Source organism: Polistes canadensis, unplaced genomic scaffold (assembly GCF_001313835.1).
Source record: "Polistes canadensis isolate GaletaPanama2010 unplaced genomic scaffold, ASM131383v1 scaffold_42, whole genome shotgun sequence".
Classification (NCBI taxonomy): Eukaryota; Metazoa; Arthropoda; class Insecta; order Hymenoptera; family Vespidae; genus Polistes; species Polistes canadensis.
In genome coordinates this window covers 960,541-985,355 of record NW_014569589.1, presented here as the reverse complement: position 1 = coordinate 985,355, position 24,815 = coordinate 960,541, and the positions used below count along the sequence as shown (strand labels likewise).

The 24,815-nt window shown below is 30.9% G+C and overlaps 6 protein-coding genes across 9 annotated transcripts; 3 read left to right on the top strand and 3 right to left on the bottom strand.

Moving 5' to 3' along the window:
* Positions 1–57: 57 nt before the first annotated feature.
* LOC106784889 lies at positions 58–2,445 on the bottom strand (the record flags this gene model as incomplete). The annotated part of the gene is made up of 3 exons (XM_014744861.1): positions 2,428–2,445; positions 1,275–1,780; positions 58–295 (listed from the first exon to the last, which is right to left on the bottom strand). Coding segments are annotated over exons 2-3 (610 nt in total), but the record flags the coding sequence as incomplete, so codon positions are not given.
* A 5,382-nt stretch (positions 2,446–7,827) lies between these two features.
* Positions 7,828–8,900, top strand: LOC106784938 (tetratricopeptide repeat protein 36 homolog). Its single transcript, XM_014744966.1, has 3 exons — positions 7,828–8,186; positions 8,251–8,448; positions 8,576–8,900. The coding sequence occupies exons 1-3, from the start codon at positions 8,087–8,089 to the stop codon at positions 8,824–8,826; spliced, it is 549 nt and encodes a 182-aa protein (XP_014600452.1). The 5' UTR covers positions 7,828–8,086; the 3' UTR covers positions 8,827–8,900.
* Positions 8,901–9,320: 420 nt separating this feature from the next.
* On the bottom strand, positions 9,321–12,019 carry LOC106784937 (translocation protein SEC62-like). Its single transcript, XM_014744965.1, has 5 exons — positions 11,913–12,019; positions 10,973–11,488; positions 10,438–10,785; positions 10,251–10,354; positions 9,321–10,162 (listed from the first exon to the last, which is right to left on the bottom strand). The coding sequence occupies exons 1-5, from the start codon at positions 11,946–11,948 to the stop codon at positions 9,985–9,987; spliced, it is 1,182 nt and encodes a 393-aa protein (XP_014600451.1). The 5' UTR covers positions 11,949–12,019; the 3' UTR covers positions 9,321–9,984.
* Positions 12,020–12,033: 14 nt separating this feature from the next.
* On the top strand, positions 12,034–18,400 carry LOC106784935 (probable phosphorylase b kinase regulatory subunit beta). 2 transcript variants are annotated; one of them, XM_014744959.1, is made up of 20 exons: positions 12,034–12,778; positions 12,869–12,987; positions 13,058–13,193; positions 13,283–13,490; positions 13,580–13,936; positions 14,024–14,221; positions 14,312–14,450; positions 14,528–14,808; positions 14,963–14,977; positions 15,395–15,625; positions 15,681–15,868; positions 15,953–16,068; positions 16,144–16,286; positions 16,349–16,481; positions 16,675–16,817; positions 16,936–17,138; positions 17,221–17,358; positions 17,431–17,671; positions 17,771–17,878; positions 18,003–18,400. In XM_014744959.1, exons 1-20 carry the CDS (start codon positions 12,741–12,743, stop codon positions 18,177–18,179), a joined length of 3,312 nt encoding a protein of 1,103 aa, XP_014600445.1. In that variant the 5' UTR covers positions 12,034–12,740; the 3' UTR covers positions 18,180–18,400. The 2 variants fall into 2 exon arrangements, with proteins under 2 accessions (XP_014600445.1, XP_014600446.1); XM_014744960.1 differs by lacking the exons at positions 12,034–12,778; positions 12,869–12,987; positions 13,058–13,193 and having other exon boundaries at positions 13,399–13,490; positions 13,614–13,936.
* On the bottom strand, positions 16,812–20,725 carry LOC106784936 (pre-mRNA-splicing factor CWC25 homolog). Of its 3 annotated transcripts, none has more exons than XM_014744964.1 (7): positions 20,655–20,725; positions 20,157–20,496; positions 19,902–20,062; positions 19,208–19,834; positions 18,846–19,099; positions 18,635–18,753; positions 16,812–16,872 (listed from the first exon to the last, which is right to left on the bottom strand). In XM_014744964.1, exons 1-6 carry the CDS (start codon positions 20,670–20,672, stop codon positions 18,639–18,641), a joined length of 1,515 nt encoding a protein of 504 aa, XP_014600450.1. In that variant the 5' UTR covers positions 20,673–20,725; the 3' UTR covers positions 16,812–16,872; positions 18,635–18,638. The 3 variants fall into 3 exon arrangements, with proteins under 3 accessions (XP_014600450.1, XP_014600449.1, XP_014600448.1); XM_014744963.1 differs by lacking the exon at positions 16,812–16,872 and adding an exon at positions 17,887–18,562; XM_014744962.1 differs by lacking the exon at positions 16,812–16,872 and having other exon boundaries at positions 17,887–18,753.
* Positions 20,726–21,732: 1,007 nt separating this feature from the next.
* LOC106784965 (UBX domain-containing protein 6-like) lies at positions 21,733–24,184 on the top strand. Its single transcript, XM_014745037.1, has 6 exons — positions 21,733–22,240; positions 22,384–22,603; positions 22,692–22,844; positions 22,916–23,318; positions 23,389–23,684; positions 23,791–24,184. Exons 2-6 carry the CDS (start codon positions 22,527–22,529, stop codon positions 24,179–24,181), a joined length of 1,320 nt encoding a protein of 439 aa, XP_014600523.1. The 5' UTR covers positions 21,733–22,240; positions 22,384–22,526; the 3' UTR covers positions 24,182–24,184.
* Positions 24,185–24,815: the final 631 nt, after the last annotated feature.

The following is a 24,815-nucleotide window of genomic DNA, read 5'->3' as shown; positions in this document are numbered from 1 at the left end:
GCATTATACGAATTTAATGAAAAATCTTCGATGCGTGTACTTAATTATAGTTCGTACTAACTTGATAAGGTGCTGGCAAATAGACGCCGCTATTCAAGGAAAGAAGGAAGACACATTTGACGAGCAGGGCCGCAAATACGAGGGCCGCTGGTAAACCGACTAGTCTGAAGGCTGCACAGGATAAAGGATTTTGACTGAGAGAAGCTGCAGCCGAAAGTCCGGCCAAAAGAAAGAGACCAAGTAACAAAGCTTGGCCTAGGAACAAGTGTCGTCTGTTTGGGGCTGCTGCTCTTGCCTGAAATTACATCGGAAATATCATATATTAAATATTTTCATGAGAAAGAAATAAAAAAAGAAAAAGAAAAAAAAAGAAAAAAAGTTCCTGTTGATTAAATCGGTCGTAATTATGCTATCTTTATCATCGATCTTAATTTGGTGTTCGAAGCATTATGCGTGATTCCGAGCAAGGTAAATAACGAATATGAAACGAGTAGGCGCCGTCTTGCTCCAGATTGTATACAGAGGAAGAATACACCATAATCGTAAGCAAATTAAATCGGATCGCTTTCTCAATGAGCGCATATTAATTTCTCTAATTATAATGAAGACAAAATTTAAACAAATACTTTATCTATAATTTATATGTATAAACAGATATATATATATAAATACGGTACACGCGCATACACATAGATTACTGCTCGTTCAGATCGAACAAGTAGCCGTAAAAGTTTCGAAAGTAATCGATAACTTCCTCAAACGACAAGAACGGTAACGAGATAGTAATGGTATGATAATAATAGAGCGTCTACGTCTGAGGAGCAATGTGTGATAGGGAAAGAAACTCGTTTTACTATCACGGCCTTTCCCGACTCGTTTGCTCGTGGCCCAATGGAGCGTGGCAATACGCAACCTAGACGACGAGACATGTCGAACATAGAAACATTCGACAAACTAGGCCTAGGTCTCGGCGAAATTCTCTTTATCGGGTCCGGATTATCGGAGCTTGTCGAAGAATTCTATCGAAAATAATATATATTACGAGAACTGTTTAAGATCAATGAAAAATCTCGGTCAAAATAATCTTATTTCTCAAGAACTCGATGTTCCTTCGTCTATGTCCGAAAACAATTGAAAAGTATTTTAAATGCTGGTAATTTCATTGCTACTGAGATTAGAAAAAAAAATAGAAAAGAAAAAATAATCATTTGTAAGTAGGATGAGAGAATATTAAAAAGTATCCATTAATGTTAAAGTTTAGAGCATTGACCAACCTTGAGGAGTACGAAAACCTCGAAACCAGCCATGAGTAGCATCGCTGCGGCACTTAGGGCTGCAAGGGGAAGAGCCCAAGGTCGTTGTCTGAGAAGGAAACGCGAGCTTGGCGGTCTACTGGATTCGGTTTCGCGTTCCTGGCCCTTCCTAGTAGGCATCCTGAAGACGGAGATGGTTCTGTTCGGTGCCGGTACGCTGATAACGCTGGCCACGCTTGCCAAACCATTTCTATCGACTGTATCTTCCGACGGTACAAGGAAGAATTCCGTTGATAATTCGTAATCCTTAGAATACGAAGGACTTCGGATGGCTTCAACAGAACCGAACAAGCTCGCCGTGGCACACGAAAGAAATATTGGACTTAGCCTCATGTCGAGACAAACTCTCCTTGTGTCCTCTTGTCACCGCTTCGTGTATCTTCTCCTACGCAATCGCATCCTTACGTATAAGGGATCGTCTTGTTTTCTTTTTCTCTGCCTCCGTAAGATTTTCTCTTTCCCAATCTCTGAAAATAGCGAACCAATCTGACATTCTGTTGTTTGAATTTTTTCTTTTTTTTTTTATTGTTTTTTTTTAATTTTTCATTTATTCAAACGTTCATCTTGTCGGTCACAATTACAACGACGACGTCAATGATGATAATAATGATGATTTTCACGAAGAACGTTTTCTTTAACAGACACGTAAATTAAAAGCACATGATTCGTAACGCCGATGAATAAACCAATGAAATTAACGTTCGACATGCTTGTTACCTGAAGAACTTAAATCTCCTATAATTTATGAGCCAGGGTACGAATAATAATAAGGAGTTTCACGCTAATACTTAAACGCACGCTATCGCGCCAAGGATGGATGCGTTGCAATAACCCGGTCATGATGATAAAACGACAAGAAAAGATCACCGGTTATAAAGATTCCCTAAGACTTATCAGCGGCCCGTAAAAAATACCTACATACGCGGGAAAGGAACGTTGTTGATAATCGTAAAACAAGTTTGAACGTAAGTAGAGTGGAGCGAGATCAAGGAAATAAATAAAGTTTAAAGGAAAAGTTGAAAGAAAGTGCGTGCAGATATCACGAAAGGTTTTTTTTTCTTTTCTCTAGTACGATTAACTAGTATGTGATATTATTTTGGAAATGATGTTTAACCTTTCTCTCTCTTTTTCCTTGCTTCTTCTTCTATCTCTTTTTCTCAGACAATTCTCCTCATCTTTGATAAAAAACGTGAAGAAACGGTCACGTGCATCCCCCGTCTTTGTCACTCATCAACTTGAAACGATTCTCCTCCAGTCGAATTTTCCCGCGCTTTTTTATCAATAAAAATAAAGGAACGATTCGTAGAAAATAATGTTATTTTAATTATCGATCGAATGAAAAGAAATTTTAATTGATACTTTTAGATCGGATGGAAAAAATACTGGTCAAATGATTCGAATATGCCGAGCATGGAGGAGGAGCTCGAGGTGCACGTTGCGAGAGGCACGTTCCTACTAAACCGCGAAGAACTCTCGAGGACGAAACTGGAAGCGTACTAGAGTTCCGTCCTGCGGAGGTGAAGCCTATCCGTTACAGAGGAACCAGGGAGATGGTGATGACGATGGGGCATAGTGATGGTGGTGGTGATGGTGATGGTGGAGGTGATGGTGGAGGTGGTGGTGGTAGTAACGCTGGTGTGGTGATGGTTTTGCCACGAACCAGGAGCGGATACTACCAATCTGTAAAGAAATCACAAAGGTAAAATTAGAAACGGACGTTACGACAAATTTCTAACACGTCAATGGATTCTTCATTTTTTTTTCTCTTTTTTTTTTACATTAGATAACTTCAATAAAAATTTGATTGACTCGCGATGTATTACTATTTTCATTTGAATTATAATCATCCATCTTTCGAAGAACCTGGATTTATGTAATATTCATATGCTGTAAAATTAGAAAAATTGTTTATCGTTTGTAGGATTTATTTAAAAATGTGATAAATACGCGATATATACTTTCACTGAAAGCACACGTTGTCTCGGATCAGTTGCGTCCCTGTAAAGAAAAGAGAGAATGCAGTATGGGGAATAAAGGAACGTAGGAGAAAGAGAGTTGCAGTTGGATAAAGAGAACGAGAGGAGTTGGTCCTCCGATGTCGAGGACCGGACTCTCAACGATGCATTTACATATCGGACATGTAATAACCTCGAAAAAGTATTAACAATGAATGCCCGAGGTTCGTCTCGGCTTGAACCAAGAAACGAACGAACGAACGAACGTACGAACGTACAAACGAACAAACGAAGAAAAAGATAGAAGGAGGAGTAGGAGGAGAAGAAAAGGACGGAGGACGATCGAACGTTGCGTTTAACGAACTCTGTAACTTCCAACGACGGTGTCGACGGACAGTCGAAATTCCATCGCAAAAAGTTGACGGGACGTCTTATTAGAAACGCCCTTTCTCATAATTGTCTCATATGCGAGAGATACAATTAAAAAAAAAAAAAAAGAAATAAAAAAAGAAAAAAAAAGAACGTAAAGATAAAAAATACAAAATAAGATACAGAATATCTTCAAAAGTAATTTCAACCTTGAAATTTTTACTCGTCCTCGGCTTTTTTTTCTATTTTAATAGAACGTGAAAAGATATTCGTTCTTCACAATCATTTCTAGTTACTGTTACTAGTTTTCTTTTTTATTTTTTTTTATCGTCAAATAAAACGCTCTACATACGATATCCTTGATAAAAAAAAAAAAATAAAAAAAAAAAGAATAAAATATAAAATCAGAATGAAACGTGGAACCAACAGCGTGCGTGTCTTTGGAGGGTTCTCTTTGAGGTCAAATCACGAGGATACACGTACGCATAGCGGTACGTTTCCTTTCGTTCTCGTAAGAAATTTCTGTGTACGTATGCTAAAGTCGATATATGTGGGCGCATTCACGTCATAGATCGACGATCTTACTCGTAAGTAAGTACTACGTAAGGAGACATTCGGTAGCTCTGCCGATCGAACCCTGCACTCGGAGTTCGACGAACCCTTTGTCTCGAAAACCGGACAAACCGTTTGCACATCGGTGCGGGTCTCGACTTCGTGATATCATGATACAGGCTGTTTCAAAGCTTCAAAAGTGCATAGATATTATGTTCATTTAATTTAATTACAAGATTTTCATTCGGACCATCATAACTGATCATTTTCATTGAAAACTTTCTTGATATAAGTTTCTTTTTGTCTTAAAATAATATTAAAATGAAATCTACGATCATTGTACTTCAGAAATTTGATTGCGAATATCTTATGCAATCTGATTGTGAGATAACATCGATGCCAGTGAAAATGTTTCGAGGAATTATTCAACATTCAAAAACGATCCCTTCGAGAACGAATTATACAATAAGTTTGAAGAGCAATGCGAAGCCACACCCGGTCACTTTCTCCACCAAAGCCAAAGTCATTCTTGTACCGTATAGTACCGTGCTTAATGACGCAAGCTACCCACGCGATCTAATGTAAGGTACGGTAAATCGTTTCCCTTTCACGTCTAAGTAAAAAGGATAGAATTTAGTTGCAAGCTTTTCAGCCTTTTAGATAACTTAAATTTAATTAAAGAAATTCTGGATTTCCAATGACCACCCACCACCCACCCACTTTCATTCATTCTCGTGTCTAATTGAGAAAATATTTAAAATGTGAAAACAAATCTATGGTTTAAGAAAACAAAAACTAATTTGTTTGTATTAAAAAATAATTGGAAAATGATTAAATACTTAAAAATAATAAATAAAAATATTTAAGATAACATAAAGTTATGTCTTGGATTACTCGAGTTTGTTTCCTTTAAAATACTTCGACGCAAAGTTATTCCATCTTTTTCTCTCACACGTGAAATTCCTCGGAGCGGGTACGCAAAGCCGAAAAGTTCGCGGTTGTACACCAAATCTCCGAGTTGCGCCATGTTATTGGGGACCAGTGAGCTCGATGCACGAGAAAGAAAGAGAGAAAAGCATTCGCTTGTAACCGGTTTCGACGAACTAAAGCTAAATAAAGTCATGTATGTACCAGGATGAACGGAGAATATCGTCGTACCAATAATTCTCATCTCGAAGAACAATGATAGATTTAGAAATCGAACTTAAATCCAACTAACTATTCTACAAGCTTTCTCAAACAGAATTACTTTGCCGATACTGCGAAAACAACTATCGTCTTGTCTTAAGAATTTTTTAAATTATTATATCTACTAATGTAAAATTAAATACGTCAAAATAACGAAAAGAAATGAAATTTTCAAACAAATTGTAACCAATATATGTACGCCTGAATTTTAGATAAAAGAAAGTCCAAATGAAATTTACTGATCAATATTATTTCATTATTACTGAGAAAACTTAACTACTACGATCTTGTTTCAAATATATTTTAATTACTATACTTATCTATTGAATTGAAATACGACAAAATAATGAATACAAACATATACGAATGAATGAATGAATGAATGAAGTGTTTAAGACGCGTTAAGATACAAATCTGTACGTCTAAATTCGAGATAAACAAAAAAGGATCCAACTCCAACAAAAAAGAGAAAATGGAACCACGCATATATTATTTTTATTCTCGAAACTTAACTCCTTTTGTCTTTTTGCTTCATCGAGCGCGATACGTTGATAAGTCGACCCTTCTACGACGATTCATTTGAATATAAATCCGGTTGTCTGCACTTGGCGTAAGGTACATGTGCGCAAAGGGCGACGGGAGAAAGAAGAGTTGGAAGAAGATAGGAACTAACCCTGTAGAGAAAAAGAGAAAGAAAAAAAGAAAAAAAGAAAGAGAGACAGAGAGAGAGACAGAAAAATATAAGAAGACTAACGTATACGCGTATGAACCAGAGAAAGAGAAAAATAGATGCATTTCTTTTTTTCTTTCCTTGTTTATTGTAACCACAAACTGCGGTGGTCGCTGCTCATGCAGGATGATATTTTTTCTTATCCTTATTTCAAGGAAGGGTTCGTCCTCTCGCATGAATCCTTGTATTGCTTTCTTTTTCTACTCTCTTTCGTTCTCTCGAGAAGAGTTAACCGAAATTCGGAGCCTAAATAAATACTCGTGCGATGACAGGACGCATTTTTGTTTAAAAAATCAAATAAAAACATTGTTGATACAAAAAAACAAAAGAAATAACGTAAGATATTATCGTGATTATTCAAAAACAAAACAAAAACAAATAAACAAAAAAAAAAAAGAGAAACCTTACAAGAGTATAAGAAATCTTCTTCATGAAACGTTATCTTCGTTGGCGACTTTAGTCCTTTTGGTTAAAAATTAAAGGGCGAAGGTTTAACCACAAAAGATCGTCTTCCCTATCTCCTAGCAGCGAAGGCGTAGACACGAGGTACTCTGAAACGTTTATGTTCGTACACGACGTTATATAGAAAGAAAGAGAGAGAAAATATACATGAAGCCCCTCCATGTTTCCACGTACGATTCGCATAAGCGTATAAACCACTTCGCGCACGTCCACGTGTACTCACGATGGAGTAACGATATTTATTATATATCGGGTATGAGTTATGGGCAGTTAACTTCGCGTTCGTGACGGGCCCTCCTTCCCGCCCCCCTCCCTATCGTGTGTAGTATGTACCCAAGGACCCATGCACATCTTCTATGCACTTACGAATAGTGAAAAGAATACCTTTTCTTATACTTATGGTCCTATTTCTTCTAACTCATTTTCTAATAAAATACAGAAGCTTATTTCAAGAAAATTTTATTCTTTTTTTATTTGTTCCCTCAGAAATGATTTATTTTACTACCGATTATATCATTCAAATACAATTGAATGAGTTTCTACAGAAGAAAGGTGTATGTTGTATTTTAGAAAATTTTTAAGAAATAGTACAAGTGGTTCATTACTCATTGTAGCGATTAAACAAGTTGCTGGTGTAACATACGCCTTTATTATACTTGTCAAAAAATTATGAATAATTTTCATATTTATATAATTTCCTCTGTTGTAATGAATAAATAATTATGTCAGGCATTTACATGTAAATTATAGTGAAATGTAACACGTAAAAACCCTTCTTCTAAATACTCGTTAAATATTTCCTAAAAAGAAAAAAAAGAAAAAAATTAATTTAAAGTAAGAAATGAATTGATACGTAATGCTACGTTAAAAGTAATAATTGTACAGCCTTACGGAAGTTCAAACTAAAAACAAAAAGATAAACATATATTCCGTAATTAAAATAAGTAAACAAAATTAAACTCCGAGAGCTTTGTAGTTGATAAATGCAATATGCCAGCTTCCGTGATACGAAAGTTTTCTTGGGGCGTTTATATCTTCACGTTTCGTGAGAAACGTGAGAACGTTAAATGAACAAAATAGCTAGTTAACAGTACAACCGATGAATTTGCATACTCGAGGAAAAAGATCTTTATCCTGTGTCGCGTGCTTCGAACATCATCTTGTTTTTTTCTTCCTCTTCTCTTCTTCTTCTTCTTCGTTTTCTTCTTCCTCTCCTTCTTCTTAAGATTCTAATTATGTACTTCCTCTGAAAATTTTCCATATCAAACCGGTACATTTATTACATCGACTAGCGAGGAACAAATTCCGAAAGATTAGAGCTCCTAAAACTAATACTTCCTTAATATTATATTCATCTATATGTCACACCTTTATGCTAAATAACCGGTATAATCTAAATAACAACGTATATCGGTATAATATTCTAAAGGAAACAAGTTAATTAATTCGTGATAAACAGAAACGAGTTCTCGACCAATGCCAATTAAAAATACAATATCTTTGAGAATTCAGTAGAAATGGAGCGACTGAGCGAACGCGATCGTGCAACTTTAAACGTAATTTTTGATCCATTTCAAGTACATGGATCCATTGATATTTCAGAAAATGAAAATCTTGGTACGTAGTTTGTTTTTTTCTTCCTTAATCGAGGATTTTGAATTTTTTATTTATTTTTGTATAGATACGTTAAACCAAGATGAGGCGGATACTTTAACAGAGGAAGTTTTGAGTATCGTGAAAGAAGCTATTTCGTGCGCAGAGTTAAATAATTTTGACAAATCTTTCCGTTTATTCGAGGAAGCTTTAAAGAAAACACCTTCCTCTCCAACTATTTTAAACGATAGAGCTCAAGCATTTCGTTTGGCTGGTCGTGATAATGGTAACGTCAATTAATTTATTATGACAAAACGATATCATGTATACTTATTGATAAAAAAATAAAAAAAATACTAATTGTGAATAATACTAAACGTATGATATATATTCGAAATTTATCTTTTATGTAGAAGCATTGGAGGATTTGCACATGGCAGTAAAACTTAGCCAAGGAAAAGGAAAAGCAGGCATTCAGGCGCTTTGCCAACGTGGAATATTGTATCGTTACATGAATGAGGATCAAAAAGCTAAAGAAGATTTTATACTGGCAGCCAAAGCTGGCTCGAGCTTTGCCAAATCACAGCTTGTCTCTTTAAATCCTTATGCAGCTATGTGCAACGCTATGTTGCGAGAAATAACTTTGAAATCTATGCATCATTGAAGATTATTATCATCCTGGATTCTAGTAACGTTTCGAGTTGCATTTTTAGAAATGACGTATAATATAAAATTAAGAAATATATATATATATATACATTATATAATAAATTAAATTTAAGTGAAATATAAATTTTCTATTTTAAAAATAATCGATCATATTATCCGATATATAATTATTTCATTTGTATCCTTTATTTGAATATAGAGATTCGCGAATCATGTACATACCTACAATGATCCAGTTAAATATATCCACGTTTAATAATAATAATAATAATAATAATAATAATAATAATAATAATAATAATTGTAATTGTGTGAAATCTTCAATAAAAATATAAATTTGATCGTATTAAACATGCAATATACGCACCTTTCAAAATTCAATGTCAGTCCTACTAGAAAGAAAGAGAAAGAGAGAGAAATAGTGAGAAAAGAAGTCGCGAATATTTTCGACAAATGCTTACAAAAATATCAGAATCTCACGTACAAAAATTTCATTCCCCCAACTATTGTGTATTTACGAAATAGAAAGGTACAACAGTAAAGAAGAAAATTTATTGCATTCCTTTTTTTTCAATCCAATATTTTCAATAATCGATTAAGTACTTTTTTAAATAACGTAGTAAAATATCATCAATACATCTTCACTTTTTGTAACTTATAAAAAATAGTATTGAAATGAAACTTTATAAATTATCGCGATAAAGTGATATTATTATTATTATTATATATCTTTTTATATTCTGATATTACATATTTCATTTTAATCATCAACAATAAATTCTCTTCGTACAAAATGCAGACAAATTTTGTATTATTCGTCCAACTGCAATAATATCCTAAATGCATGAAATGCAGAGTTTCTGGTACAATTATATCCGTTTGATATATGTTTTCTTATAGATATATAAATAAATATCTATTAAGAAATAGATTGTACGTCAGAAGATATTTTCACTATTTTTTTCATGGTACTTTGACATTAATACCTATTTCCCCTTTTACCAAATGAATTATAGTAATCTGCTAATTTTGACAATTATGCAGTAAAATAATTTATATATGTAAAAGCATATTTCAATTTTAACGATTAATTATCAAATTAATTTTACTTGTTCAAATGAACATGGAGATAATTAATGTCACAATATATGTTTTATACCATCACAAAATCACGACCTGTATTTGATTTTTCACTTTCCGAACCTTCTTCGCTACCCTCAGAACCTTCTACTGATTCACTAGCAGAAACTTTCTTATTATCTTCGTTAGAAATTTCTTCAATTCTGCTTATCTCATCCTTTGGTGATTCTTCCATATTAGATCTATCTTCGCTGTTAACAAAAATATAAATCAAAATATTTCTAATAATTAAAAGTATAATATAGGATATTATTATTATTTTTGTTGTTATCCACTTACTTTGATGCACTAGGTGTTTCTTCTGTATCAGAATCTTTGTCTTTCTTCTTTTTCTTTTTACTACCTCTTTTATCACTTTCATTTGAAACACCATAATATTCATACTAAAAAATATTAACGTATTATATAATTATTGAGCAATATATTGAACAAAAAATACAATACATTTAAGTAAATGAGAATTTACCTGGTACAATGGCCAGAATGATGCGAAAAAGCCAACATCCGCTATTAAATTGGGTAGTAACCAAAAATGACACCTTCCCAGAGTGGGCACCCAAAGAAGACAGAATACAATCATTCTAATAATAGTTAATGCAAGGATGAATACAAGCAATCCAGCTGCTCCTACGCTCGAATAATATACTCCTTGACGAATGGTTACGGGCCATAAGGGGAATAAACAAAGTCCTATTGCTCCTAATACAACCAAGGTACCAAAAAACCAATAATACACTGGTATCGGTTCATAAATCCAAACATAAGCATCATTGCAATCTACGAAGTATTGTTCCATATGCATTTCGAGTCGTACCTGTAGCAATGAAAAAACAGGTTTATAAAAAAGATTATATTATATTTAACCTCTTATACTATGATTTAACACGCAGAGCTACATGCCAAAGTCAATGCTATATTTTGTGCTTCTTATGTTTGGCCCGTAAGATTGGCACACTATTATAGCACAAGGAGTTAAATTATATTTAAAAGTAATAACTCACTTTTGGTTTTTTCTTAGTCTCTTTACGTTCATCAGATTTATCTTCGCTGTTCCTGTTCGTAACATCTTTGTTATCCTTAGAATCTTCTTTTTCTTTTTCCTTTTCTTTTTCTTTCTCCTTATCTTTTTCCTTATCTTTTTCTTTCTCTTTATCCTTGTCTTTTTCGTTAGACTTTTTCTCTTCCTTTGGTTCTTTAACTTTTTTCTTAATACCACGGATTTTACAAAGCTCCTCTTCAGAAATGACTACTTTCTTAGCCCTGTGGAAAAACTTATGCCTCAACATCGTGTCGAGAAACTTGGTAACCTGTTCACGAGTCTCAAATCTGGTCTTGCTCCAGGGTGAGCTTTCCAGCAGCGCATCGACTGCACGCGTACCCGTAAAGTATTCCACATTATGATTTCTGTCAAATTTAGTCTTTTTGGAAGGTACATTGTTACGAATCCATTTGGCTACAGCATATTCTTCTTTTGATGGCTTATCCTGAATTATTTCGCTGTCTAAACTTGAGATTTCCTATTTAACAAAAGTTAACATATTCTTAATACAAACTGGTACGCTTAATAATTGTTCATACATTTGATGTGAACAATAAAATATTTGTCAAGATAAATTGTTGTATAATCTTTTTTTAAAAATAAATTAAAATTATATATTCACGTTGAAAGAGAAATACTCGTATTACAAATAAAGTAGTGAAAAAAAATCATATGACAAATTGACGAAATAAATTGAAACATATATTTATCTACGTCATCCGTTTTACACTTGAAAATTAAAAGGAAGACATCAATGGTGACACGTGTACCAAAGAAGACGTTTCGAAAAGAGGAGAGATGAAAAAATATATAAACGATAACGCTGATAATTCTAATCGAATAATAATCTATTACGACATTATAAACTTATCGTACTAAGAAATTCGCTAGGTGATGCTTACATCTTTGCGTTTTCGGCCTTTCCTGCGTTCCACCATGTTGTAAATCCAACTTTGCACTTGCGCATTTAAATTCCTTCCGTCAGAGACGCTTTAAGAAAAAGAAAGGAAGAAAATTGGAGGAAGTTCCTTCTATATACCTCAATTCAATATTTTCTTCTTTTTTTTTTTTATTTACATATCTAAATATTCGATCGAACTATTAACTAAATCGTTACTGACCTTGTAAGAAAATAAATAATTATCGTTATCAATTATCTATATTACCGAACACGAGAAAATGTTAATTAATTTTGTACAACGAATGAAATAAAACTACGATTAGGATGATTAGGGTGAATTTAGTAACTATACAGATGTTTATCAATTTTGATTAGGTTGACATTTTTAAATTCATTGAACAATGCTTCCCATGCCAAATTCTATACTTGTTCAATGTTACGTCAGATGATTTTCAATTCTTCTATTTATAACCTACAGATCTGTGGTTAGTTTTATGCATTAACAACGTAGAAGAGCTTGAACAAATTGTATATTCTCACCTTTAGATTATCAATAACTTTTTTGTTTTTAATAAATGTTACAACATAGAAAAATATTAATTAATTATCAATTGTGTCCAATTATTTGATTTCATTAAAAAGGATACAATTTGAATAAGAACTGTCCCAATTTAGTGAAAATACAGAATTCAACTAAATATAACCACAGAGTGTAATATCTTTCTTATATAAAATATATAATGTTGTTTTTAATTGAAATAATATAAATTATATTTGTAATATTAAATATTATTCATTGTGTGCGTGTTTGTGTTTGTTATAATAAAAAATGACTTCTCTTGTAACAACACCGCCAAGTGCAAAACGGTTTGTTTTTAAATTTTCTTTTCCTTTTAAATGTTGGTATTATATTTGAAATAAAAAGTTTTTTGAATCACATTTTCTTTCAACTTTTAGATTTTCTATGATAAGAGGTGCACGTCAAGGTAGCGTCATAGACTTGGATATAGATATGTTTCTTAAAATTACTAATTATGAAGATACCGTCAAACAGCTTGATATTTATTATGGAATTGGTAAGATAATATTAATATATTTAATATAGTTTCTTTTTCCAACAATTTAACGATTTTTTATATTGAATAGTCAAACGACAGTTACTTCGATATCAAAGTTGTATAACTGGCTTATTTCCACAAATCACAACTGATAAAGTTGTTGGAAGTATACGTGAAAGTATTTATTGTGCTGCTGCAATATGGAGTTTATATCAAGCCTATCGGTAAGCAATAATAAAACATATATTTATACTTAATTTATTTAATTAACTGTATAATAATTTATTCTATTTTGTCTTATTTAATTACACAGACGTATAGATGACGACCGTGGAAAGTCTTATGAACTAGGCCAGTCAGCGATAAAATGCATGAGAGGTATTTTAGAATGTTGGATGAAACAATCATCAAGGGTAGAATTATTCAAACGCAATCAATCAAATCGTTTTGCTCTCCATTGCAAGTTTCATTTAAACACCGGGGATGAAATTCTTCAAGATATAGAATATCATCATTTACAAGTAAATGTTTAATATTAATTTTATAAGAAAATATTTATATAAAATTCACAATTATTCTTTTTAATATATTCTTTGTTTCTTTTTATTAGATTGACGTCGTATCTTTATACTTATTATTTTTAGTACAAATGATTTCATCAGGATTACAAATAATATATACTCAAGACGAAGTAGCTTTCATACAAAATCTTGTATATTACGTAGAAAGAGCATATAGGACTCCAGATTTTGGAATGTGGGAACGTGGAAGTCGTTACAATGATGGAACTCCTGAAATACATGCTAGTTCGATTGGTATAGCAAAAAGTGCTTTAGAAGCTATTAATGGTTGTAATTTGTTTGGAGAAAAGGGTGCTTCCTGGTCTGTGATATATGTCGATATTGATGCACATAATCGTAACCGTAGTATCTTTGAAACAATGTTACCACGAGAATCAAGTTCGAAGGTAGATCGAGTACTGCAACAATTTAAAATATTTTCACATTATTCCTATCTTTCAATATTACATTTATATTTTTCCTTTATATTTTAGAGCGTAGATGCAGCTTTGTTGCCAACAATATCTTTCCCTGCTTTTGCTACTCACGAAGAAGTATTATATAATCAAACTAAATCAAATATAATTTGTAGACTCAAGGGTAATTATGGATTTAAAAGATTTGGCCGAGATGGATATAAAACAGTGTTAGAAGACACACAACGTCGTTATTACAAATCTGGTGAAATCAAGGCAAGTAAAATATACATGATATGTCGAATATATTAACATTTTAATACAAACTTATAGTACATGTAATAGAAAAGCATATTTTTTCAATAGGAATTTGATAATGTCGAATGCGAATGGCCACTATTTTATATTTTTATGATAATCGATGGTGTTTTTAAAACATTGCCTGAACAAGTAGAAGAATATCAAAATTTATTAAAAGCCAGAATATACAAAGATCTTCATGGAGGTATTTTAAAAAATATATGAATAAGTTTGAATAAGTGAAAAAAGAATCAACTGATAAGATATTTTATTCGCAAATAGATCCTGTAATACCAATGTACTATTATGTACCCAAAGAAAATTTGGAAAATGAAAGAAATGATCCTGGTAGCGTTTATCGGATACCTAGCGATGAAGGAAGAGGATATAAAAATTCAACGAATTCAGATGAATCACCGATGTATTTATGGAATCAAGCAATGTTTGTAATTTCTCAGTTGTTAACTGCTAGTTTATTACATATCAATGAATTAGATCCTATTCGTCGTTATTTACCTTCATATAATAGACCAAGAAGAGCTGGAAGATATTCTGCTTTTCAGGTAAGATAAATAACACATGTGTTCGAAGAATAGCAATAATAATTCATAATAAAACACTTAATTTTTCTTTCTATCAAAAGAGAATATATATACATATGTATATATTTATATATAAAAAAGAAATGTTAATATTATTTTCTTGTATTTCATACAGGCAAAGCCCACTATTGTAAGTAAATTATGTTGTATGCTTGCTATTACATCATGGTAGAAGTATTCTTAATTTTGCATTGTGTTCTCATATTATTTTCTATTTGCCATAATTAATTATCTTTTACGCTCAACGTGATTTATTAAAAATGACATATCTTCTTTTTTAATTCTATAGAATATGCATGTGTTTGCATAGAAAAAAATAACAGAAATTCGTATCGTAAATCTATAATTTACTACTCTGCTATCTCCTTCTCACTTTTAGAAAGCTATTGTAAATTAAGTTTTATATGTAGATCGTTTGAAAAACAAAACTTTATACTTTAATTATACTTTTTGCTGCTATTTATATATATGTATCACTTTTATATAATATATTTATACAAGTATATTGCACGATATATTTGCCAATATGAATGACTATTTCCTTTAGGGCACTCATGCTGATCTTGTAGTACAAATTGTTTTAATTGCTGAATCTATGAGGCTACAAGCTATGATGGCAACTTATGGTATTCAAACACAAACTCCGCATGAAGTTGAACCAGTACAAATATTATCTTCGACTCAATTGATTAAAGTCTATCAAAAACTTGGAGTTAATAAGAAATTGAATCTTCAAGGACGTCCAGCTAGACCCATTGGTTCTTTGGGTACAAGCAAGGTATATATGATATACGTTAAAGTTTAATATTTTTCTATAAATGATTCATATACAGGTGTATAGGGTGTGCGGTATGACGGTACTTTGCTATCCACTCATATTTGAAGTATCTGAATTTTATCTATACAGAGATATGGCTTTGTTAATTGATGATATTAAAACAGAACTTCAATTCGTTGGTAAATATTGGCGACTTTCTGGTCGTCCAACTGTATGCCTTCTAATAAGAGAAGAACATATGAGGTATTTATCAATTGCTTACACACAATTTTTACATAACAATAAAATATAATTAATAAATATATATATATCTTTTTTTATATTTAGAGATCCACAATTTAAAGAAATGTTAGACTTATTTGCGATGTTAAAGAAAGGATACTGCGATAGAACCAAAGTACGCATTGGACGATTGCAAAATTTAATTTCATCTTCTTGCATTGGTAATTAGTGAAATCTATTTTATATATTACATACAATTAACATGATGAAAATATTTATTTTTTCTTTATTTATAGAACATTTGGATTTTGTTAATTCTATGGAAACTGATCTCGAACTAACTCAATTCAAACAACTGCAACATGATTATATTGGTTATCAAAGTCTCACCGATGTTCCAAGAGCTTTAGCTTATTCTGAAGATATAAAAGATTATTCTGTATGTATATACAATAAAGATACTGATTTGATCATTATTTATCGAATTTATTTTATTTTTAGTATTTTATGCACGAGCCTTTGCATAATATATTAAATGAAATTCGTAATTGTGATGGATTGTATGTAAAGTGTCAGCTCTATGGTGTTTTATTAAAAAGAGAAGGTATCAATTATGAAATTAATGGAACAACAGGTATATATTTATATTTATACTGGTTTTGAACTCCACATTCAATTTTTTGCAAATCAAATCCATCCTTCTACAAGAGTAAAATTTGCAAATGGGTAAATTTGATTTGCGAAAAGGTTGAATTTGGATTGTAAAACCTGTATATTAAACAAATTGTGTAAATCTTCTATAGATTTAATTTAATTAAATTTTATAGTTGGTGATCATTTAAGAGCACTGTATCAGCAAGCAGGTTGTCTTAGATATTGGATGGCTGTTCGTTACTGTAGCAGTTTATTGCACCATACTGTTGATAGTATAAGTCCTTTTATTACTGGTGTACTTGTTAAAGGGAAACAGGTAATATCTGTGTATCAAGATTGCACAGGGTTGCGATGACGTAACTCCGTGTGTTCTGAAATTATTCATTTATTATTATTAATTATTCACACACCAATATATTTTTATTATTTATCAGATAACTGTTGGAGTTATTGGCCAGGAAGAAACTGTATTTGATAAACCTATGACCCCTGCAGAAATTCAATCTGTCATGTATTCTACTATTCAACCCCACAATATAATACAAGCTGTACTTCAGCAAGAAGTATTATTGTATTGTGGTAGACTTATTGGAACAAATCCAGAAATGTTTAAAGGAATATTAAAAATTCGTATTGGGTATTTATGTTATTCGATTTGTATAGTTTTAATTATTATGTTTATAATGTAATATAAATATAAAATTGATATATGTGATTAGATGGGTATTGGAAGCAATGAAGCTCTACTTAGAAATGTTTGTGAAAAATCCTGAGCCAATTGAAAACTACAGTCCCTATAAAGTTAGACAAGTTTTGATCAAAGTATTGACTGTTAAGGATTGGGCCAATTCAGAAAAGTATACTAATTAGATTTTATAATAAAATCTATTTATAAAATTTTGTAATTGTAATATATTTTTCTTTAATAGACTTACTGTGCTTGGACGAAGAAGAATAGAAGGAAGTTTATGTAGAGTTCCTACACATTTTTACAATCAAGTATGGCAAGTTTTAATGCGTTGTCCTGAAGGTATATGTGTTAATGGGCGTGAATTACCGCAGCAACCAACACTTTCTAATATGACACAATCAGAGTTAACTTTTGCTTTGCTCGTTGAATCTCTACTTCATCACATACACTTACCAGAATATCGTCAAATTATAGTTGAGGTAATATTTGAACAAAATTTATCCAATTCCTTCTTTTCAATATTCTTTGTTAAGAAGGATAAAATATTAATATTAATTAAAATTTATTTGTTTTTACAGTTACTTAACATAGTATCAACAATTTTATTAAGAAATCCCGAGCTTAGTTTCCAAAAACAATTAAATCTAAATAAACTTGTCGAGGATAGTTTTGCCATGTATTGCAAGGTATGTACAAGTTATTAGTTTTATTAAAAATTTCTATACACATTATTACTCATCGTAAGATAAATTTAAAATTATCATATAAGAATATGTAATATATGTTGGATTGATATATACTTATATTCAGGATCAAAATTTGGAGGTATCGGATGACCTTACACCATTCTTTTCTATACATTATTCGTTGACTACCGGTTATCTAGCTAGAGCAGTTGTAAACAACGTTCTTGCAATTGGTTGTGTAACTACCATCACGGATGCCAAAGATAATTTTGAATCTCATGAAATGTGCAAAATAGCGTAATTATACATATATATCTCTTAATCAATGCTCTAATGAAATACACTTTAATTGATTTACAAGAACAATATTTATGATATTAAATTTGAGTTGAGAAATGTACATATATGTATATTTGTACATTGTAAAAAAAATTATTTAATTGTATGTATGTGTATAATCAATCCTGGTAAAAATTTATTAAATGATATCTTATTTTCTATACAAAATAAGTAAAAAAAAAAGATCTTAAAATTTATTATATTGTATATACGCGTATTCCTATAATTCTAACTGTACAAATGTAGTCAATACGTTTTTTACCGCATCCCGGAGAAGAGATTCCGATCACAGGCCAAAATTGATTTTTTGCGTTTATTTGTGACGGTAGTCACAAATATTTGATACTGGAATCCCAATAGAAATTGGTATGTCACAGATACCCTACACGAGTAGTAATGAATGTTATACTTACTAACCAATTCATCGTTTAGCAAAATTTGTATCCATTGCTCGACCAGAGCGTTGTATGTTGTTTATATTAGATTTAATTCTCGATGCAACCGTACTAACTTCAGCTGCTGCAACTAATTGCTTCCTGTGTTTAAAAAAAATATATATTTATAATATTAATGATACGATAGAACGTATAATTTTTAAAAAAAGAAAGAAAATAAATAAATATTGTACCTAATAAAATCTTTGTTATATATTTTTTCGTTAGATAATTCTTTCTTTTCTTGTTCATGATACTGCTTTACATTACGTTCTCGTTCTTTATTTCGCCATGTTGCATTTTCCATCATTTCCAGCCTACGTTTTTCCTTTTCCTCTTCCGAAAGTTTTTTCTTTGGAACCCATTTCTGTTCAATTCTTCTACCTTCATTAAACCTTTTTTGAGATAAATTAAAGGAAGAGTGATAGGATTTTCTTTTATGATTTTCCTGTAATAAAAAGAAATATTGTAAGTATATATATATATATATATAGATGATTTTTGTTTGTTAGAAATAATTGGAAAAAATATTAAACTAGTATTAGAAATGACATACGTCATAGGATTTTTCTATAGATGATCTTTCTTTGTATCTCTTATTGTTTTCATTGTCTCTATAATTATTATCATCTCTATGCACTGTATTCCTTTTATATGGATGGTCTCTTTCTCTTTTTGACATTCTATCTGATTTCATAATATGAGTATTGCTACTTTTAGTAAGTAATTTTTGAGTATCTTCTTCGTCACTTTTGCTTGATTTTTTGTGCTTTTCTTTTTTTTCATTATCTTTCTTCTTATTTTTTTTTCTGTGTGTTGTACCACTATCATTACTACTACTTCTCTTTTTGTGATTTCGTTTTCTTTTCTTACGTTTAACTAATTCATTGGTACTACTGCTGCTACTACTACTATCATTGTCGCCACTGTTACTTTCTCTGTCACTATCAGTATCATTGTCAGAATTACTACTAACTTTTTTAGATTTCTTCTTCTTCTTGTGCTTAATTTTTTTCATTGACTTTATCAAATCTTTCTCACTAATCTTATCTTTCAACTTTTTGTACTTTGCTGCTAACAAATTATCTAATTCGGTTTCGTCGTCGCTGTTATCCGTGCTGTTGGATGATTTTTTCTTTTTGCTTTTTTTCTTCGTCTCCTTTTTCTTTGCCTGTTGTTCCAACTATAAAATATTAAATTATAGTAATCACGAAATCAACAATTCAATATTTACGAATATTCTTACTTACCAATTCTTTAAGTTTCTTTAACTTGACCGGATTCTTCAATAACTGACTTCGTGTTTCAGTTTCCTTCTTTTTTATTGCATATAATGGATCTTCTTGCATCTTTCTTGCTAGATCGACTTGCTCGTTTCCGGAGAAAAATCGTAAAGAAGGTGGAATACATTCTAAAAAATAATAAATTAATATTATCTAATAAAATATGAAAAAAAAACCTAGCAGGAAACCTTGATTGATGCCAATATACCTAATAATACCAACCATATTCAACATGATTCTTTGATGCTCGATTTAAATCCGCATCTTTCTGGGCTTGTGCTACTTGCTCAAATGATTTGTCAATCGGACGACCTAGTAAATAATCTTCTCTATTTACCATATCGTTCGGACCCTTGTACATCCAATCTAATTTCTTATCATCTTTCTTTTCTATAACGCCTTGCTCCATAGCATATTTTGTCATATCTTCTCGGTCTCTTTCCATAGCTATTTCTCTCTTCAATTCTGCAATTCTTTTCTTCTCTTGATTCTTTTCTTGTTCCGCTTTCCATACTTTTTCCATATTCTTCATGGTAGATGGATGCCATGATTTCTTCAAATTCTAGATTAATTTGCATGAATTAGTGATTATAAGTTTTATGTAAAACATTATAGGGAATTATAATAATTATAATAAAATCTAAAATTTATTATTTATATTTAAACGTGCAACGATATATATTGATCTAATTTTTAAGGAAATAAATAAAATATACATACCAGATCCCCGCCACCCATTTTTCTAATTTATGTGTACATTTAAATTATTAAAATTTATTATAAATTACTATATATATATATATATATAAACACAAATATGAAACAAACGTTTTATTAACCACAATTAAATATTAGAAACTACTATAGTTTATAAATTATTATGGTCATATAAACTGTTATGCTCATAGGTTATGAAATAAATGAAGTGAATACTAGTGACACCACTTCTCATAACGATATTTCTGCGCACTAAAAAATGGTTATGATATTACCGACTGAAGATAATACAGAAATACATAAAAGTTTATAAGGCTCTTTTTTTATCTACTCAGTTTCATTTTTGTTATAACCGAGACCACCACAGTGATAGTATGTACTTAACGTGATGATGGTACAAACTATCAAAGAACAGTGCAATACTATCAAAGAATACAGAATTTGTAGCAGCCCGCTAGTGACAAATAAATCCCTACTACAATCAGCGCTGCCACTTTAACCGCCAGACAACTCTAGCACCGCCACTCAACCGTGGTTAATAATTTTATTATTCGAGAGACAAAAGGCACATTGTTACTTCCGCTTAACCAGTTGAACGATTTACACGCGCGATTAACGACTACATTGTTATCTACTCGGAACTGTAATAGTTTATGATTCTTAAAAATAATGTTACATAAAATACTAGTGTAGTATAATAATTTGAATAAATCCTAATTCTAGTCCATAATTATCCGCTACAAATTTCTACCTACTATCGCCCACTGGTGGACTTGATAGTAACAAAAATGAAACAGAGTTCATACAAAAGGGGACTTGTGAGCTTCTATGTACTTCTGTATTCTTTGACAATATACAATGAAAATGCGTCATATTATGCAGTTTTAATAAATATATTAAAATCCATGTTTGAAAATATACGAATTAATTCTATAAATTAAAAAAAAGAATACACCCTTAACTTGTGTTAAAATATTATCAGATTGTTTGAATATTAAAAACAAGTTAAAAATCAATTAAAAAGTAAGACCATAAACTATACAGATCAGTTATAAGGGAAGAAATATTGTAAATGAGACTTGTATGCTTGTTATTATAACGCTGATGACTTTTATTTCATAGTTTGAGCAATTTGCCACAGTTACTACCATTTTCTTGAAGTTCTAATTTGCATTTTAGGTTTATATCTAGTGATGATAATTCGAGGATCTTTAAATATGTCAGATAGAAAAGTGCAAGATTAAACACGAAAAAGTTTGTTCGTGTAATGAGCAGTACATGCGAAAATTCGTGTCCGTGGAAGGACTACCTAGAAGATACAATTAATAAATTAACTTCTTATTTAACGAATTTTCTTCCATCGAATTTTGGCCTAACCTTCGATTCGACCAACACTGTTATCTTTGGCAATGAATCATTTTTAAGGTTTTCCGAATTTTTTCAAGAATTGATATCGTTGTTATCTTTTGACGAATTTCAACTGCAATTGCTTAAGATCTTTTTATTTATACTTACAAGTACAATCGCTTTAATTTGTATTGCTTGGCACGTATATGGTTTGAGAATATCTGAACAATTTATGAATCCAAGTGAGTATGATTTCATCATTTTATGTAAGTTATTTTTTCCTTTATTGAACTTATAGTTGAAAAAGCCATTTTTTTCTCACCTTTGTTCAATTAAAAATAAACAATAGGAAGTATATATTATTTAAAAATGATTTCTTTTTTAGGTGGCCTACCCGGATATTACGGGAAGTCCTCAGAGTAGTCGTTAAATATTATTATTTCTAAGTTTTATTATTGAAATTATAAAACGATTATTACATATTTTCAATTACATCATAATTCGGCTTTATATTTCTAAAGATTCAAGATGGTAGATAAAATAAAGGATTTCTTTCAAAAGAAAAAAACCAATGCTAAGTTTATTAACGCTGGAAAAGGATATAAGTATGTTTAAAACAATACAAAAATTATTCTTATTTAAATCAGTCTATATATAAATATTTTAATATATATATTTATAAATATTCTATAGATTGAATGAAACTAGTAGACCCGAAACATCGAGGAGAATTCAATCAGAAATACCAATAAAAAGAGCAGAACCTACGGACGAAGCAAAAGTTGCTGGACAAGCTGCATTAGCACGATTACAAACGAAACAAACTGATACGCGCAGATTTAACACGTATGTTATTTAATATTTTAAATTTAACATAAGTTTAAATACATTAATCCGTTTAATTTTATTTATAATAGGTCCTATGCAGCGATACAGGCACGCGTTAAAAAAGAACTGGAATTGGAAAGAAAAGCACGACAGGAACAGGAAAAAGTAGCTTCCGCTAAATCAGCTGAAAAAGCTAAGGAAAAAGATAGAGAAATTTTAGCTGTCACCGATGTATACTTCCGATGCGCGTATATCTCTGATGAAGTTTTAACGCAAGAGGAATGGAAAAGAAAGATCCGAGAATTTCTATACGAACAATTAAAAGAAGAAGAAGCTGGTTTAACTTCTTGCTTAATCATTTATAATTGCAATTCAGGAAAAACTAAAATTCAGCAATGTATAGAGACTTTAGAAAAGTATATAGAAAATATTTTAAAAAATCCGGGAATAGAAAAATATCAAAAGATCCGAATGTGTAATAAAATATTTCAGGTAACTGAAATTATTATTGTGATATGAATTCTATATAAATAATGTTAAACACAATGTTTTTTTTCTAAAGGAAAAAGTGGTACCATTGGAAGGAGCGTTAGAATTCTTGCAAGCTGCTGGTTTTGAAAAAAAGAAATTATTACATAATGACGTAGAGGAAGACTTTTTAGTATGGAATCCTGATGCGTCTACTATCGATGATTTAACTATACTAGTAGAAGCACTAAATTCTGCTGAAGTTATTCCACTTGAAGTAGATAGAAATTTGCAAGTTCTCTTGCCTACTCAAGCGAATGAAATGTATGAACTATCTGATAATTTCTTTACTATAACTTTAGAAGAGTTGAGAAGAGAGCAAAAACTTCGGTGAGAAAACGAAATTTCATTTTACTAAGTAATTCAAATAATGCAACAGTGAAAATATTGATGATGTATAAATATTCGAACTATCATAATTTATTTTTTTTGCCAGAACCGAAGCCATCGAAAAAAATCAAATGTTAAGGACTAAAGCTATGCGAGAAAAAGATGAAGAACGAGAACTAAAAAGATATAGATTTACATTAATTCGAATAAGATTTCCGGATAACATAATATTACAGGGAACATTTTCGGTGCACGAAAAATGTAGAGAAGTAGTGGATTTCGTTAAAGAAAATTTGATCAATACCGATATTCCATTTTTCTTGATTTTACCAGTAGGTCAAAAACTTCAAGAAGAAGATTATGATAAAACATTATTAGAGTTAAGATTAATGCCGGCGTGTTTATTAAAATTTTCATACGAAAGCTATAAAGGAGATTTGGATATATCCGTAGGATATTTAAAAGAAACCGTGCTTTGCTTAATACGAAATACATAAAATTGTGGTAAATGATAGGTGTATCGCTGACGTTTGTGTATAAAATAATTTTTTACAAGAGGTCTTTTGGTATACGTTTTACATTAAATCGTGTTTCTTTTCTTTTTTTGTATAATTCCAAAATAAAATATTTTTTTACGGGTATTTCTCATACTTCAGCTTTGATGCACGAATGATTTCCATAAGAAATGGATATACATTTTGAATCATTGAAAATCTGAGCATTGTTAAGTTTCAGAATTCTACTTGTTAAATATCTATGATCTACCTAAATCAAGTTCAAATCATACATAATACTAGAATATATCTTTACAATAATTACCCTTATTTTGTGCCTGAGACTTAACGAAATATTTAAAATCTTACACGTTAGTATACATACACTGATTGAAAATACATATATACGCATTTTTATTTTTATTTTTTTTTTTTATTTAACAATCTAATCAATAAATAATATATATAATATATATATATATATTTATAAATATATATATATATATTATATATATTATTTATTGATTAGATTGTTAAATAAAAAAAAAAAATAAAAATAAAAATGCGTATATATGTATTTTCAATCAGTGTATGTATACTAACGTGTAAGATTTTAAATATTTCGTTAAGTCTCAGG